The sequence below is a fragment of the Telmatherina bonti genome, assembly GCF_933228915.1.
Source record: "Telmatherina bonti genome assembly, chromosome: 24".
Classification (NCBI taxonomy): Eukaryota; Metazoa; Chordata; class Actinopteri; order Atheriniformes; family Telmatherinidae; genus Telmatherina; species Telmatherina bonti.
This window is the reverse complement of record NC_136633.1, coordinates 11,331,614-11,350,650: the sequence shown is the minus strand read 5'-3', so window position 1 is coordinate 11,350,650 and position 19,037 is coordinate 11,331,614. Positions and strand designations below refer to the sequence as shown.

Sequence of the window (19,037 nt, the reverse complement as noted above, 5' to 3'; positions counted from 1 at the left end):
AATAACTGAGTGGAAAGGTGAGGCCATGTTAAACCAGACAGCACTTAGTGGCTGAAGTAGCACAGCTGTAGAAAGTAGGTACAACTGTAAACAAATCCACATAACTGGGAACTGGAGATACTTAAAAAAGATCACATTCCCCAAGGCTGTATTCTGAGACCCCCATTGTTCAGCATTAAAATGTTCCTATTGCTTGGATCATGGAAACTAAATGCTGTCATAATTATGCTGATATTACTCATCACTGGCTTACTGTGGGACCAGTTCTCACGTTTTTCGCGCTGGCTTACTGTTCAGAAAAGATTTTATTTTTATACTGTTGTTACTGGTGTACTGAATGGTGGTACTGGTCCAAAATATATATCTGATCTGCTGAAGACACTTCACTTGAGGAAAGTCTGTGTTTTATCTCGAGAGCTAAAACATTAGTTTTCACTCCTAATATCTTTAACAAACTACCAGAAAAACCTGACTAACCTAATTTATATGGAGTCTTAAAGTTTTTTAAAAAAAAAAATAAAATAGTCTACTATATATATATATATATATATATATATATACATATATATGTGTGTGTGTGTATATAAAATAGCTGTAATTCCTGAATACTTTTGCTGCATGTATTTATTGTGTAAATGACAGTTTAAAGATGAACACAAAGCAAGTTTTTCAAGCAGTTAAAGCTAAAGCTAGTAAGAGCTAGCTTAATATTTCAGTGAAGTCTTGCGGAAAAAACTTTTTTTTGTTGTTGTTAATTTGTTTAATATGATTTGGTAAGTTTATTCAAGGCTCAAAATTTGCATAAAACATTAAAAAAAAGCCACGATCAATGGAGGACCAATACCTGGATTCACCATGGCAACTGCTAACAAAATGCATGCTAGTTATTTTACCCCTTCGGAGAAAGGTGCTCAAATGAGGGACAAAAATACTTTTAGAGAGAAGCACCATGGGAGAAAAGTGCTGCTAGTGGAATCCACTTGTCCACTTATGTACACTTCTTTAAAATTGTATCATGTAGGTTGAAAAATCAGTTGACAGAATAAAATGTGCTTTTTCAAGGTTCAGTCCCACTGGGGAAAGACATACAGTTTATTGAAAAGACATGGAGGAAGCTAACGCTGAAGAAGAGAAAAATATTTCCTACAGTGTCAAACATACAAAATATAGTGGCTATTTCAATATTTAGAAACCACAACTTCTTTATTTTAAACACATATACAGTATGTCCTCACCCAATATCCTACCTTTTACATTAATATTTAGTTCAATTTAAAGGAACTAGTTCTGAGCCAAAACTGTGCTCCTTTATGAGGACAGCTGTCATTTAGTTGGAAAAAAAGCCCCAAAACAAACAAAGAAATGCTAGCAAAAAGGAGAAATCTATGTGTAATGTTAGCTCATGTTCCCATGTGGTGCGATGTTGGATGGATACAGCTGGAGAATGTAAGTGATTGTAAAATGGAGCCATTTGATCTGGAAATGACAACACATCTCATTATGTTTCATATTGTTGTTGATTAAGGTTGTTTCACCATTTCTTTATTCTCTGCTGCTGTTAAAAACCATGTAACATTGTCAGGAAAGAGCAATTTAAATAGAGTGATGAGACCAGAACCCAGTTCTAATGACCCACTCGGGTCCTCTGCTGCCTGGGATGCTAAATGTGATGCTGAACTATCCCCAAGTAGCCAATTGAATCTGCTCAGCTGCATTAAGCAAAAAATATATTCCAGCTTCTAGTTAATGTTCTTCCTGGTTAGAACTTTAATTTGATGGAAGATCAGGGAGTCTTAAATCAAACCAGGACACAAACGCAACACATTACAGTTAAAACACTGGACTGGACTGCAGCAGAGACCAAAGCCACCCTTTCTAATACAGGACCTCAAAGTATTCAACTACTTAATTCACATAAGCTTGATTCTTTTTATTGTTTCACATTTTCAGCAAGTACGTCAGTATATGTTGTACATCCAGCACATGATGAATGAACCCAACATCTCAGGTTGTCAGATCTTTTTCAGCTCTTTGATGAGAATCCGTTCTCATTTCTTCATGCTTGCAGATACATCAAACCCAGTAGAAACATCCAGAACTTCAAAGACGATACCCCATCCTAAAGTCCCAAAGGAGCTCCTGACATGTATGATGGCAGACTTCCTATGAAACAATGAATAGATATCCATACTTTTTCCAACTGTTTCAAGCTGAAAGTCCAGATGAAGACCTATTTATCAGGTTCTTATGTCACTTAAAATAAAAAAAAAAAAAAATCAGTCAAACATTTGTGTGAATGATAACTAGCTTCGTGTCAGCTCATCAAGGCTTCTCTCTTCAGGAATCTGACGACGTCAGAGAAACCTTCCTCACATAAGGACTGCATGGTGCTTCTGGATGGAGGGAAGAGAGCCTGGTTCAGGCGTTTTATGTTCTCCACAGAAAGCTGAGGACACCAAATAAGACATTAAATTTATTACATCTTGAATATTATTTATTTATCCATGAATGGAGGAGGAAAAATATTCATAACCATTTTTAAAAAGAAAACAATAAAATAAATATATTTGTATAACTGGGTATGACAGAAATTTGGAAATAAAAGGATGAAAAAAAAACTAATAAATAAAATAATCTACAAACAACAATATCAGACAAAGGTATTTTTCCAAAGAATATATATATATTTTTTAAATTTGGTAAAGCAAATCGCCTCATGTCAGCACAGAAAACAACAGAAAGCAACATAAACCATGAGAGCTAAGCAAAGTACATTTAATTTTAAAATGTTAAATCAAAAACTACAAAAACATTTTTTTTTTTAAATTTATTGTTTATTTCCAGTTTTAGTTCAATGACCATTTTTTAAATTAAATTTAATTTAATTTCATTTTCATTTCATTCAATTTTGTACTTTGGACTGTGACAAACTATTTTAGCTTACTGTTTCCATGAAAACAATATCCTAACATAGCATAGTTGCTAACCATGCTAATAGGTCTAAAATAAATATAATTTTAGAGTATCCAAATTACTAGTATACAAATTTAAACTTTAAGATTCAAGTCATCTTAACTTTAGCAGTTTTTCCAGTTGAGCCAACAAATTTTAAACTATGTAAATATACATGTAAAATAGAGAGAATTATTATGAACTTGGTTCAAAAACACGCAGGACTCACCATTATGTTCATGTTGGCCAGTCTGAGCTGGGTGTTGTAACGCCCCCTATGCGTAGGACACACGTCCTGCAGGCCAGCGAACGGGGACACGGTGATGGTTCGTCCCACAGGCAAAATGGGAAGGCTGTCTGTGAAGCCTCCATCAATCCATTTCTAATCAAACAAAGCAGAAAGAATGAAATAATAACTCATTATTTTTAAATTTGCTCACTGAAGACATCAATCTTTACATGCTCAGCTTTGGAACGATAGTTCACATATCTCTATTTAGCTGAACCCATGTTGAGACAGTAATACAGACTTGAATGTTGTCAGCAGTGTTATACTCAGATATCAGATATTTCGAATGTTTGTATGATCAGGGGGGGATCAGAGACCTCATTATAAACCAGTTCAGAACTGATCCAGAGAGGCGCGTCAAATTTTACAGTTGTGTGTAGATATTGAACAGCAAGGGTCCCATAATGGAGTCTTGTGGAACTCCGCAAGTCATCTGCCTTCCGTAGATCTATTGTTACAAATTAACATTAAGTTGTTACTGTGTATTAAGTCAAATTAAAACCAACTGAGAACCAGACTGAAGAGTTCAGCCAAATTTTCCACTCGGTCTGATAGTGTGTTATTGTCAACTGTGACCAATAGAAATTCCCATTACCTGACCTCTGAACTCCACTGGTTTCATTCCAGCATAGACAGGCACAAAGCTGCTAGCCATCAGAGCCTGAAGAGGTCACAGAACAAACACATAGATTGATATGTCCAATTCTCACATCCTGTTAGTGCTACTAATTTAATATGAAGACATTCATTAAACAAGTATTGACTTTATTTTCATTTTAGGATCAAAACGTTAAAATCCAAAACCTCATGTAGTAGACTGGAAAAATGAGGAGATTAAAAAAAAAAAAATCATAAAACCTTTATGACTGCTTTAAAACGGAATGGATCTGAGAGGGCACTTACTTTTATGAGCTCTTCCCTGGAAGTAAACTGAGACACAATGTGGTTTTTGCCACTTTTGGAATGTGTTATGGAGACATGGAGGCGGTCTGAGGCCAGACTGTGAGCATCTGTGGGCAGGATCTCCTCTATCCCCTCCCTGCAGGGAATCCAGACATGTGTAAGAGTATTTATAATATTACCTGCTGCTACATGTGTACATGTCATTTAACTGACAACAAAACCCCATAGTTTCCAATTCATTTGGATATTTTGGGGAAGAGTAACAGTACTCATGGAGCTAACCATTTAACAAGCCTGCTCATGTAAAAGTGTTCAGTCAGATTACCGTAGTGTTAGCATAAAGTCATATCCTGGTGTGATGGCTCCAAACTTCTGTTGTCTCACACTTTCAGCAAATCTGTAGGTGAAATCTTTACAGTTCTGGGGAGAGAAAAAAAACACATTGCACACTGTCTCATCATTAAATCCATTTTCTGTACTATATACAAAGGTGGGTGGAGTAGCCAGAAACTCTACTCAAGTGTAGCTTTACCCAAAAATAACATTTATATAGTAGAAATAAAAAGTAAACATCCAAAATAAATATTCAAGTAAGAGTTAAAAAGTACTACAACTAATGGTTGCGTCTAATTTATATTTTGGAAAAAGCTTTAAACAGACAAGTTATCAAAATAATGGTTTTTCATCGTTTGTAGCTAAAGCTAATTCATTCATTCATAAAAAATTTATGCCCTGCGATGGACTGGCAAGCTGTCCAGGGTGTACCCTGCCTGTCGCCCAAAGCCGGCTGGGATAGGCTCCAGCTTCCCCGCGACCCTGAATTGGAATAAGCGGTTCGGAAAATGAATGAATGAATAAAAAATTTATAGTGGTGTGGTTGGCTCACACATCTGTGTGTAATGATATGGAGAAGAAATGACATTTAATTCAAGATACGTGTCTTGGTTCTTTGTTTCTACAGATGAATTATTATTAATTAGCTAATTTGCTAATCATTTGAAGCAAACGCTATATAATTTATTCATAAAAAATGTATAGGGGTGTGATTAGCGATCAGAGGTTGACGCCTCTGTGTAATGGTATGTAGAAGAAATAACATTTAATTCCAGATATGTGTCTTGGTTCTTTGTTTTTACTGTTCAAGTATTGTTATGTAGCTAATTTGCTAATTGTTTGTAGCAAACGCTAATTCATTTATTCATAAAAAATGTATAGCGGTTTGATTAGCTTATGGAGTGAGTTTAACACATCTGTGTGTAATGCTATGTAGAAGAAATGACATTTCCATCCAGATATGTGTTTTGGTTCTTTGTTTCTACTGTTCAAGTATTTTTATGTAGCTAATTTGCTAAAGAATAGCTAGAAGTCAAAACTAGCTAGATGTTAGTTTAGTCATGCAACACCAAATAGCGCATTTTTGTGTTTCTTTAATCATTATGTGAGTTTACTTTGAATCTCCAGGAATCTCGGCGACTTGTTACCCAGACAGATGACCCTTCTGTTAAAGTTAAGTTTTATGTAAATTAGGGATGCACCGATCCACTTTTTGGGAGTTCCGATCTGATATCTGAAATTTGAATATCTGCCGATACCGATATTTACCGAAACCAAATCTGTTTATGTGAACATTATTGTGACTATGGTTATTATTGCTGTGTAAGATTTCATTAGGTTGTAATAAATGACCCACCCTTTCTGAAGTTGCCTCATCAATACAAATATAATAACATTACAGATCTAACAATTTCAACAAGTTTTACTCTGATTTGGCACATTTTACCCAAATACAACGATACATGTGCGATTTTGAAACAAAGATCTACCTTTTTTTGTTACAAATAATGTCAATTTCAACATTCAAGGCATTTATTTCTTTTAAAACATGTCCGAAGCACGTCATCAAACATATCTGCACTAGCTTGACTAGTGTGGTATCGGTTGTGGTATCGGTACAATTTAATTAATACCAAGTATGAGTACACACACATGATACTGAGCCGATACCGACACCGATATCGGTATTGGTGCATCCCTAATCTAAATAAATACACTTGCAACTCATCAAAGCCTCTTAGCTACCTGAGAAAATAAAAACCTAAAAACACACACACACACACCTCTAGCTTGTCAGGAGCAGTGATCACCACGGCAGCCACCAGGGCCCCGGCCGAAGCCCCCGCACAGGATCTAAGAGAGCCCAGCAGCTTGTCCCCGTGCCGGAGGAAGGCCCCCACTGCACCCAAGTGGTAGATCCCCACAAAACCACATGCAGCAAAGGAAAGGTTCAGGACTGTCATCCTCACCGCCTGATATTACACAACATGGAAAAGGTTTCTATATTTGTGTGTCTGTGTGTTGTATATTTGTATAAAACACACTTTCATATTGTTTCAGTTCAATCAAAGGGTAACATTACACTCTCCCATTTCTGATGTGAAAGTAGGGAAGCAGCTGGACGACTTAATAAAGCAGAACTTTACTCCCAGTAGCGACTATTTTAACCAAAGTTGAAGTCATCATCCTCTAGGAGAACACAGCGAATGGCACCGCGCTTTCTTTTGCAATCACCAGCCAGTTTACTTCCTGTTCAGAGCTGATCATTATTCAACACACACAGGACCAACCATGCCTGGTGTAGGGCTGGGCGATATGACCAAAATCACAACTCCCAATTTAGCCCATTTTATATCCCATACCTATACACAGAACGATATAAAACTGTTTGTGTAATTTTGTGTCAGTCAGTTATGTGCCAGATGTGCTTGGCAATGGCAGCAGTGATTTCCTTCCATCTGGGGGGAACTATGGACGTATGACGTTTCACAGTCTAGAGTTTATTATGAGCTTTCGCCTCCACTTGACGCTGCTTTTGCTCATTGACTCTATTTAGTCTGTAATCTTTATCCAAAATCTTGCGCAGGTGATAAAATGAGTTAGTTGTGTCAGAGTTCGTTGTTGGGACTGTGAGCTCGTCTGTTGTCGGTTCCGCGTCGGTCTTTTTATATCCAAACCGCATCCATGCAGAGGTGTATAAAGTAGAAGTATAAAGTAGAAGTATAAAGTAGAAGTCCTGTCCGGCAGCTCTTTCCAACGAGTCACTAAACCAGTTGCATTTAATTAGCTCAGCTCTACTGAAGGTAGATGATCCTGTTAGTGAAAACACCGGTTCTGAATGCATCAGCAGATCCAAAAACATGGCAGGACTTCTACTTTTTTTTTTTCTTTTACTTCTACTTTATACACCTCTGCATCCATGCAACAGAAATTTCCCCTCTTCCTCTTAGGAACAAGCTTATGGGTTTGGGTTGGCTGGTCATCTTTTAGTGAATTATCCTGCTCTGAAACACGTCTGCTACCGTCTTCCTCCGTGTTTGTTTTTTATTGCAGCATGCTGTAAAGCGCATCTTGATGTAAGATACTGCAGTAAAGCATCTTATCGTGGCGTAAACGATAGAGCCTCATATGAAATGATCGACATTTTCTATCGTCCAAACGATATATATCGTCATATTGCCCAGCCCTATTCGGGTGTTGTTATTATGAAACTCCATTTTTGTGTTGAAACTCGTGCCTGCCTCAGAGAGGGGTTATAACAATGATCAAATTTAATCTATATGTACATTCATTGTAATTATTACAGTTTTCTTCAGTGATAAACAAGACAAAAAAGACATATAGCCATATCTTCCTGGAATATCTGTATTATATAAATCTAAAAACATATTAAATGCTTTGGTGAAAAGATTAGAATTTAATAAGTAAAGTAAAAAACGAAGAATTACTGTCGGAGGTAAAATATTGTATATTTGGAATTTTTAAAAAATGTTTTAAATTCATGCATCAGATAAAATCAGACATCAAATTATATTGTAACACCAAACAAAATTAATATGTAGAAATATATTATAAATATGCAGCACATAGTTGTAATATTTTTTAGAGAAGTCAGTACATGATTTATATGATCAAATGCTTAAATAAATAGTGATAAAATATAATAACATTGCTTTTAATTACATATTTATTTTTTCAAACATGATAAACTAAAACAGTTTACTGAGCTCATCAACTAATATTCTGTTTAACAATCATTTAAGGTTGTTTTTTTTTTTTTTTTTTTTTACTGTAATTAAGTATTTAGTGAAACTCAGATTTCTGCAGCTGTTTCCAGATATTAGGGTACGCTGTTCATTAGCAAACCGATTTTATTTCTTTTTATATTATGATTTTAAACTTTAAAATTCAATTAAAAAGTAAAGTCTTGTTTCACTAAATGATAACTTGGAAACTTTTAATTTCTTATTACTTTTGTCATTCCCCAGTTATTTGAGTGACTTTAGTGAATTTGAGTACGGACCTCTGCTTGTCAATTTGTTACCTTTTATTAAATAACAGTAAACCAAGCAGCTTGTAAAAAATAATATATTCCAATAAACATGATGTTTGTGGTGTAAAGTTCAGTCTGATTTCTTTAACAGAGAAAAGCTGGCCAACCTGTCAGAGAGGAAGACTTCGGTAAAGAGGAAGACTATGGACGTCCCAGATCCGTCAACATGCAGCATCAGGTCGGTAAAGCTTCAAATATGTGGCTCAAATAACTAAATATAAGACAACATAAGTAGAGATGGGTTTTTACAGCAGAAACTCACGTTGTACAACTGTTCTCTGCAAACCGGAAGTAAACAAAGCTACAACCGTTCCCTTTCAAAATAAACTTTCGCTTTCACAAGAAATTCAACTAATAGAATAAAATAAAAAATAAATAAAATCGTTTTCTGGAAGCATATTGAATACCTCCAAGTTAAAAGTAAAAAAAAAAAAAAAAAAAAAAAAAAAAAAAAAAATTTGGTTTCAATTTGGTTTTTCTAAATGTATGAGGCAATGTGAAAATTCAATTAATAACATTAAAAAACTTTTTTCCCCCCAGAATTTAATATACATGTACATGTGTATGCCCACACACATACATATATATGTATATACATACATATACACACACATATATATATATACACACACACATACATACATAATATATATGTATACATATATATATATATGTATACATATGTATACATATATACATATATATATATATATATATATATATATATATATATATATATATATATATATATATATATATATCAAACAAACTGTATTTTATGAGTTAATGACATCGTTATAATAAGTTGCAGATAATAAGATGCATATTTTTATGTGTTTACAAAATAAATGGACACTTTCCCCAATTTTTATGACAGAATTAAAAGAAATGTAACTGAAGATATAATTTTATTAAATAAAACAAGCAAAACAAACTCCCTTGGGTATAAAACCCAAATATATATGCATGTAATCATGACACATGCTTCCTTTTTCCCGCTTGATAAAACATTCAAACTTTTGATCCTTTGGTAAAATCTGCATTCATAAAATTTCACAGTTTTCATGACATATTATTAACAACTCTATCGTCCATCTCTCCCCTCATGTATGGGTGTCATCCTCAGCAGCACTGTTTCCTTTCCTGCATGCATCCATGCTGCATCACCCAGTCTGCTTACTTCCACCTCTGTTACATCAATCGCTTCGAGCCATCACTAATCCTCCCCAACAGCACCGCCATACTGGATTCTTGTCAAATTCCTCTTTAAACTGGTCCTCAGAGTCAGACTTCGATGTCTCATTCAGCAACCCCGGACACATGTAAATTACCTCATGAGAAAGATCAGTTTCCTCTTGATAAAACAATACAGATCCTCAGATCAGGAGCAGCAAGTGACTGAACACAATCCCCTCTTTGGACACAAAGTTCAGCTGAAGTTTCTGGAAAAAAAATAAAAATTATGACTTCTATGGATACTTTCAAACTCATTGAATAAACCAGCTTCAACGACAACCTGGAAACTTGTCACGGAGCTTGTTTTGCTGAGTTTTCCAATGTCCCATCATTTCCTAACCAAAATAATTGAGCAGTGAACACTTATTTTTATTATCCGCACTTTGTCATGTTCTCTCCCGAAGCTGTGTCCCCTGAGTGTAATACTTCCTCTGCACACCACACCAGTCAGCATTTATGTAGCTTGGACCCTCTGCTGCAGGAATTCTCTGCATTATGTCCTCCTCTCCTTTTGGTCCTTGTCAGCATTAAATTACAGAAATTTAATGAACAATAAAAATGATTTTTCAGTCCTGCCTACAATCGCAGACAGCAGTAAGTAGATTCAATGGTTTACTGGAAATTCTGAAGAGTAAAATGCTCATTTTTTGGACTAAAAATTAAAGCGTAAATTCCAATATTAGATCATTTGATGTCTTTGAATGCTAACAAGAGTGTCCAGACTGCAGCAGCTGACTGGCAGATCACCGTTACTGCTGATGTTTAAGCTACTGTATAATGTGCAAAAACAATCAGCTATTCATGCATGAAAATGACTCCTCAACCTCTGGCAAACCAACAGCACTTGATTATGTTTAGTATGATAACTGTTATTAATTCTGCACTGAGCGGGGACACAGAGGCAGCAATGTCGCTTTGAATTAACCTTTATTTCCATCCTTAAGACTCAAAAATGAGTGTTTGGAGAGTGAGTGATTAATAGCAGGTTTGGGGTAATTAAACTGCCAGTAAAGACACATTTCCCAGATGAACACTCACCACCGACTTTATTAGGCCACCTGTTCAATTACATGTTGACTCAAATATCTAATCAGCCAATCACACGGCAGAAACCCAATGCTTTTAGACGTGGTGGAGACGACTTGCTGAGGTTCAGAACGAGGATGAAAGAAGATTTAAGATTTAATTTTTTTTACACACAACTGTCTCCAGGGTTTAGAGAGATGGTCTGAATGGAGAAAATATCCAGCAAGCTGCAGATGTCTGACCAGAATGTCAAGTTGATGATAGAAAGACAGCAGGAAGCCAAGTAAGCACTGGTTCAACCAAGCTATGCAGAATATCACCTCTGAACACACATGTCTGTAGAAGGAATGTAGTCTGAGCACTGTGTGTCTGTGTGTGTGTGTGTGTGTGTGTGTGTGTGTGTGTGTGGGCGTATGCAAATGTTAGTGTGTGTTAGGGGTGGGAAGATTGAATCGAAAAATAAAAAATATCGGGATTTTTTTTGCTTCACAATTTTAAAATTGATTTTTTTTAAAAACAAAAATCAATTTTCTTTAAATAAATAAAAATAATCCATTGTAATTTTTTTGTTATTTTTATTGTTTTTATTGATCTTTTTACTTGTCTTCTTGGGAATTATAGCAGCAGAATGATGGTGTGGCTACTGAGTTGAGTTTTCCTCATTAAAATCAAGAAAAATGACGAGCAAAAAAATTAAGTTTTATACATTTATTTAGTTTTTAATTTACAAAAATGATCAATATCGAAGAATTGTGAGAATTGTAATTTAAATCGAATCGCCACACAAAAAAATCGGAATAGAATCAGGACAAAAGCATATTGTCACAACACTAGTGTGTGTGTGTGTGTGTGTGTGTGTGTGTGCGTGTGTGTGTGTGTGTGTGTGTGTGTGTGTGTGTGTGTGGGTGTATGCAAGTGTTAGTGTGTGCTAGAAGTGGGAAGATCGAATCGAAAATCGAAAAATTGAAAAATCGGGATTTTTTTGCTTCACAATTTTAAAATCGATGTTTTCTTAAAAAAGACTTTTTTTCCCCAAATGAATAAAAATAATCCATTATAAAATTTTTTGTTATTTTTATTGGTTTTATTGATCTTTGAACTTGTCTTCTTGGGCATTAAAGCAGCCGAATGATGGTGTGGCTACTGGGTTGTATTTTCCTCATTAAAATCAAGAAAAATGACGAGCAAAAAAAAATTTTTTTTTATACATTTATTTAGTTTTTAATCTACAAAAATGAGCAATATCGAAGAATTGTGAGAATCGTAATTTAAACTGAATCGCACCCAAAAAAATTGGTATCGAATCAGGACAAAAGCATATTGTCACAACCCTAGTGTGTATGTGTGTGTGTGTGTGTGTGTGTGTGTGTGGGCGTATGCAAGTGTTAGTGTGTGCTAGAAGTGGGAAGATCGAATCGAAAATCGAGAAATTGAAAAATCGGGATTTTTTTGCTTCACAATTTTAAAATTGATATTTTGTTAAAAAAAAAAAAAAAGACTTTTTTTTCAAATAAATAAAAATAATCCACTTTAAAATTTTTTGTCATTTTTATTGGTTTTCTTGATTTTTTTTTACTTGTCTTCCTGAGCATTATAGCAGCAGAATGATGGTCTGGCTACTGGGTTGTTTTTTCCTCATTAAAATCAAGAAAAATGACGAGCAAAAAAAAAAAAAAAAAAGTTTTAAAAGGTACACTTTTACTTGGGCAAATGTTTGGGAACGGCAGCTGGGTAGACCACTTTTCACTTCACTCCTTTGTATTTCGCCTTTGTGTTTTTTTTCTTCAATATTATTTATTTTCTGTCAAGTCATCACAGCACGTATAGGCCAAGCAACGCAGATGTGTGTAACATAAACCATCTTAAACGCAACTGGACCCAGCATCTCTTTAGACCGAAGGACGAAGCGCGTCACCAGTATTACAGATCCCAACACCTCTGAGCGGCTTAAGGGAAAGGAAGCCGCGACAACGTCCAGCCTGGAAGCAGATGGTCTCCAGCAGCAGAAGACCACAGCGGGTTCCCTCCTGTCAGTAAGAACAGGAAACTGAGGCTACAATTCACACAGACTCACCAGAACTGGACAATAGAAGATGGAGAAACGTTGCTGGTCTGATGAGTCTCCAGTTCAGCTCCACATTCACATGGTAGGATCAGAATCTGCTGGAAACATCATGACAACATGGATCCATCCACCCTTGTATCGATTCTTACATTTACATGGACAAATATTTGATGTATCTGATTAAAATAAATCTGTCAGGAAGTTCCAGCTAATGCGTGGAAACGAGGTAACATGATTTGATCAGTTGTATTCACATGATGGACAGAGTTAACATGACCGTAATGCTTTTGACATGTGCAGCGCTTACTTCTCTAGAAAATGTGGTTTTATTTTGAGACTTTTGACCGTCAAAATGATCAATAATCCTCAACGCCTTTAATTTCCAAGATGAATCCAGTACCTGCTTCTATGCCACCGTTTCAAGTTTTCTCTGAAAACTCATTATCAAATCAAACTTTAGGCACTTTTCATGCTTAAAAAAAACAATACAAAGTGCTTCACATAATAAAACAATTTCCATCAAATAGATAAAACACACACATATACACCCACAGTCCCCTTACACCCACCCACAACCACCCTTTTAGCCCCTTTAACAGTTAAAAGAAGACGAATGTCACATCAGGTTCAAGCAAGCGCAAAAACCTCCACCACAAACCCCCCTACATGGTGACATGACTACTTTTGCCTGCAAAGGCTTAAATCACACCTTCAGATCAGTTTCCACGACAGTTTTATTCTAATGAAAATGTTCAGTATGATTGCAAGAACTACATGTGAACAAAGCTGAGCTTTCAGACAGCTGGAGGTTTTCTTGGGTCCCCTTACTACCAACATGACATGGTTTTAACCTCCACAGCCTACCTGAGTCCTGCTGCTGACCATGTCCATCCCTTTCTGAGCACAGTGGAGCATCTTCTGATGGAAACTCCCAGCAGGATGATGCACCATGTCACAAAGCTCACATCACCATGACGATGAGTTCACTGTCCTCCAACGGCCTCCACAGTCACCAGATCTCCATCCAGCAGAGCAGCTTTGGGACGTGGAGGAACGGGAGATTCACATCACGGAGGAATGTTTTCAACACCTTGTTAAATCTCTGACACTGAAAATTAGGACAGTTCTGAAGGTAAAACGGAGGTTCAAACTGGTACCAGAAGGCAGACTAAGCCGTGGACACAGTCAGAGCTCAGACACGTCTCCACTGCAGTCATCTATCACATCCTCTTCTGCATGTGCTTCTGCTCTCTTGGTGAAGGTGGACAGGTCTTCCCAGACACAAACCAAAAGTGTGTTTATCTGTCGGCTTTGCATCTGTATCAGAGCAGCCTGACTCCTTCGTAACTGCCTGAGCGCCCGCCGAGATCAAACGCTTTAAAACTGAGCTGTAATTTAATTATCTCCCTTTGAGGCGGGTTGTTGCTGAGCCTGCAGGGAGGCGCTGCTGCTCATGTGCAGGAGATGCTGTCATCACAGTCCATGAAAGCCCTGAATAAATGAAATGAAACAGTCTCTTGTGAAATATCAGAGTTATTATAGTCAAATTATGATTAAGATGCAATGTCAGAAGAACGTAATCCGTCATTTTCAGGTCAGAAATGGGCTGAATGAGGAGGGAGGGGCTTACTTCTGACCACTCAGACCAGCTGATGAAAGCCTAAAACACTTCTCAGATAGAGGAAGAAATCCTCTTCCTCTTCCCTGACCACTGCACACACTCCGTTGGAAAGACACCACAAGGTCAAATAGATAAAATGAATCTGTTAAAAGATCAAATAGCCCCTTTAAAAAGAGAGCGAGAGAGAGAGAGAGAAATCAAAGTGAAACTGAAAGCAGAGCCGAGAGGCTGCAGCTGCGATGAGGCGTGAGAGTGGAAGATGATGATATGAGGACAAAAAAAGCAAAGAAAAAACAAGAGAGAGAGGTGACAGTGGGCCGGAAAGCCATAAGAGCAATCCCATCAACACAGTGCGAGTACCTGCACATCACATCTGCAAACAGATGGAGGGGAGGAGGATTACTCACTTCACTGCAACACCATGTTTGCCTTGTATCTGAGTCATTTCACAGCAAATACCAGCTCCTGTCTGACTAATTAAAGATTATTTACCGTCAGGAAGTACAACGTTGCAGACTGAATGTGTGAACCGAGGACAATGGAGAGATGTCAGCACGCCGATGTGGAAAAGGACACAACTGCATCGATCACAGGAACGCGCCGCGGCCCGCCGTCTCCGGGCCATTTTCTGAAATTTGCCTGCATCTCCTCTGAAAATGGAGGACAAACTATTTACGGAGGAGAAAATTGGATATCCTCTAGACAGAGGACGGAGGCTAGCAGCGATTCAACGGATGCTCAGGCAGTGGGAGGAAGAAAAGGATGAAAAAAAACCCCAACAAACTGTTCAGGATCACATTTACATCAAGTTGAAGCTCAATAGATTTCTGCAGCAGCAAAGAAAAGGACTAAAAGTTTAGGAATCTTATTAAACGACAACTTTACGTCCAGTTACTTTCCCGCAGCGTTCCCAGTTCCCATTTGTGCATTTTAAATTTTCAATAAGAAGCTAAAATCTCCACATTTCAATTAAAACCTGCAAGTAAAAAAGAACTAAGTTGTACAACCGATATATTTCTCTCGTTACCTTCGTCCTGCACTGACTATGATCCAGTTTCAGGACTTAAACTAGCTAGCTGGAGCTAGCCGAGAAACAAACGGGAGTCTCAGGTGACCAGATCTTCTCTCACTAAATGTGGGACAATGTGAGATTCCACTCTGCCATGACAAAGTTTTAAAAAAATAAACTTTCTATTCTGTTCTTTGGAAATAAAATTACTAACCAAGCATAACAAATCTGTGATTATAAAGCCTCCCTCAGAGTCGCGCGTTTTTTGTGACTCGGATTGTTTCGCGTCATATTCCCCGCCGTGTGAAAAATTACTTTGACAAACCCTCTCACAGTCTCCTCGAACAGGTTTAACCCAGGAATATATGCTTTCTTAGTCTTTGTTGGAACAACACTTTCTTTTCTTCTTCGCTGCGGTCGTCTCCCTGTCCTCCATGATCGATCGGTGGATTTATTTATTTGTCTTTGTTAGCGGGTGCACTAAGTCCCGCCTCCTAGTTTGATTGACATGAGTGTAACTCAAATCAGCAGGTGGTGTGATGTGACAGACATTTAAATAGTTTGCCACACATGATTAGTAAAAAGCCTGTTTTGTTTTGGTTTTTTTTCTTCAGAAAAGTGAAGATTGGTCGTAGCGATGCGGGACAGCGCCCCGTTTTGTGGGACGCGTGAAGAGTATTTGAAATGCGGGACTATCCCGCACAAAGCGTGACATCTGGCCACCCCTAGGGGAATCATCATGTCTTGCCAAATCTGAGACAAATACAAGCTGAGATTAACAAAATACAACAGCTGAGAGACTCAGCTTCTCTGAAGTGCTCCTAATGAGTTTCAACATCTGATGGCTTGTTTGTGTTCTTAGGAATAAACTGTGGGTTAATTTCTTGTTTTTTTGTGTTATGTGTTTTTTTTTTAGTTTTTTTTTTAGATTACACACATTGTCCGAGTTTCTTTGTGGGAATTGGGGATGAATTTGACAAAAACTAGTGTGTTAAAAGAAGAGACAGAGAAGGAACAAGGTGTTGCTAATCATATAGTAAACAAAATGGTAATTATTAAGTGTAAAAACAAGAAACAAGAGCTACATCCCAGACCCTCCAGGCTTCACTAAGCGTGTTACACGTGAGAGTTCGAGACTGAAAGAGTAGGACTTGTTTGTCAAGGATGCAGGACAAAGACTTCTCTGGAACAATTTCCATTGGACGGACCAGACTAAAGTAGAGATGTTTGGTCAGAATCCACAGCAACATGTTGGAGGAAACTAACCGCGGCATAAACAGCAGATACCAGCTGTCCAGCACGGTGGTGGAGGGGCGATGATCTGGGCTTGTTTTGAAGCTTTGCAGTCATTAAGTGGACTATGACCTCATCTGTATGGTTACGGCCATGGCCTGTCATTTAGCTGATCACCATTCAAACCATCATCACCTGGGAGATGGGATACACCTGGTTTTCTTCCTGGCTCCGCCCTCAGACTGATGTGCTGGATGCTGATTGGTCACCCACACTCCCACCTACCCTTGATTGGCCGGACCTTCTGCTGAGCACCAGAATAAAGGCTGCCAACGACCTTCGTTCAGGGCAGCTGTGTTTGGTTGAGTCTTGGTGCCACAGCTTGCCACTCAGTCACTGACAGTGAATGAGTTTGACTGTTTGTGTTTTAGTGAACATTTATGTGATTATAGCGGGGTTGGTGCCAGCTTTGGTTGACACTTTTGTTGTTGGGTTTGTTTTGGCTTCTGTCTGTAACTTGTGATGCTTTTTAAGGACAAGCAGGTCCTAAATGAAGCCTTCATTTCTTTGCATCGTCCTGGTTTCCTTGTGTTAATGTTAATGTCTTTGTACCCCTGGACAAACTCCACCGGGGGTCGTAACATGTATCATGATGCGTTCTACTGTCAAATGTGAATTTGTCTTCTGACAGTCAAAGTTTGGCAGAAAATGGGTTATATAGTGGGAAAATGATTCCAAACACGGCAGCAGATCTACAACCCATTAAATAAAAAACTAAATTCTTAAGATGTTTTGACGTTCCAGTGACAAAAGTGTTCTTATGTTCTTAAATTAAAATGTCAAACAAATCATCATGCTGAACGTAGAGATATGCTCTGGAGATAAGAAATGAATGAGGATAGAAGAACCATCTACTGACCAATCAGTTGTCTTGAAAATTGCCCTGCCAATTCTTACAATATTGGTGTGCAGATCTTGGGAGGGGTGCTGAAGATAGAAAGTTATTAGACATAGACACATCCTACGTATCTATATATCGATTGATAAATAGGTAATATGCTGCCAGTTATGGAATCTTTGGACACACGTGGAATGGCGAAGCTAGATGAAACTAAGCTGGAAAACTACGAAATAAATCAGGAAACAAGAACTAAAGACTGTTCTCCAAACCAGGGATCTCCAACCCTGGTCCTCTAGGAACATTGTCCTGCAGGTTTTCTAAGTGTCCCAGCTGCAACACACTTGATTCAAATCAGTGTGTATTTAGCAGACATGTGCTTGTCTGAGACTGTCAGGTGTGTCCAGCTGGAACACTTGGAAAACCTGCAGGACACCGTTGGTTGGGGATCCCTGCTCCAAACCAGGACATAATCCACATTTTTCCTCATTTACATGAAATCAAGCAGGTGTGTGTCCTGGAAACAATGGGGTTCCTGCTGAACGAGGGAGGCGGTTGCTACACCCAGACAGCAACCACCTGTAAAAAGAAAGTATCATTTTTCATATTCAAACATGTTTACAGTTTATTTACCTTATTATGGCAACATTCTGTGTCCTGGGAGATATAACTCATAAAATCTAAAATATCTGAGATATTAGAACAATAACAATGAGACTGTTTTACTTTGATCTGAGATAAAAGAATAATTACATTAAATTTTCTTTTTTTTTATTTATTATTTGTTCTCCACTTGTGCCTGTTTAAGGACCCAGTAAAAGCCTTTCTCCTCATACTGTGGGTTGTTCAAGCTGATTAAATATTTATACTCTGTTCCAAAAATAAAACAGAAAATCCATCTGTAATTTGGAGAAGACAGCAGGGTCTTTGTACGGCTCCCAAACACGTTCTCATCTCTCCAGAGGTCCTTACGCTGTAACGTTCCACGGCACAGGCTGCAGGCTCGCCTTACAAACCTAATCAATGAACTCAAATGAAACTCTGTTTTCTTCTTCGCCTCCGAATGTAAAGAACAACACTCACTAAACACATCCTGAACAGACTGAAGGACTGGATCCAGATCGGTTTTCCAAAAGGGAACTGCTTTAATACGCAGATAAGTCACTTTCTTACGTTACAGGTGAAGCAGTTATGCCGTAAACGTGCTTTGCAACAATATCAGGTGCAAAGTTCACAGTTTGCACACCTTTCAGGAACAAATTAAACCCAGTGGCTTTGCATTAATACAGGCGACAATGCTGAACTATGTGCTGCAATGTCAGCGTATAGTTAATAAATCTCAGTCCAGTCTTCTTTTATTGGTAGATGAGCTCAGTTTTATGATATTACCTGCAAATTTGGAGCCTCCTATCAGTCCA

General features: G+C 37.6%; 1 protein-coding gene across 1 annotated transcript; it reads right to left on the bottom strand.

The window, feature by feature from the left end:
• Positions 1–1,329: 1,329 nt before the first annotated feature.
• pnpla4 (patatin-like phospholipase domain containing 4) lies at positions 1,330–8,777 on the bottom strand. The gene is made up of 8 exons (XM_079263626.1): positions 8,639–8,777; positions 6,262–6,450; positions 4,470–4,564; positions 4,145–4,280; positions 3,837–3,902; positions 3,182–3,334; positions 2,305–2,446; positions 1,330–2,098 (listed from the first exon to the last, which is right to left on the bottom strand). Exons 2-7 carry the CDS (start codon positions 6,439–6,441, stop codon positions 2,315–2,317), a joined length of 762 nt encoding a protein of 253 aa, XP_079119752.1. The 5' UTR covers positions 6,442–6,450; positions 8,639–8,777; the 3' UTR covers positions 1,330–2,098; positions 2,305–2,314.
• Positions 8,778–19,037: the final 10,260 nt, after the last annotated feature.

Excerpts from the sequence above, each read along its gene's own strand:
- pnpla4 (XM_079263626.1), bottom strand. The coding sequence starts at position 6,441 with ATGACAGTCCTGAACCTTTCCTTTGCTGCATGTGGTTTTGTGGGGATC. Across the intron at positions 4,565-6,261 it reads CTGCTCCTGACAAGCTAGAG|AACTGTAAAGATTTCACCTA; the intron begins GTGTGTGTGTGT and ends TTCTCTCCCCAG. Across the intron at positions 4,281-4,469 it reads GACTTTATGCTAACACTACG|GGAGGGGATAGAGGAGATCC; the intron begins GTAATCTGACTG and ends GATTCCCTGCAG.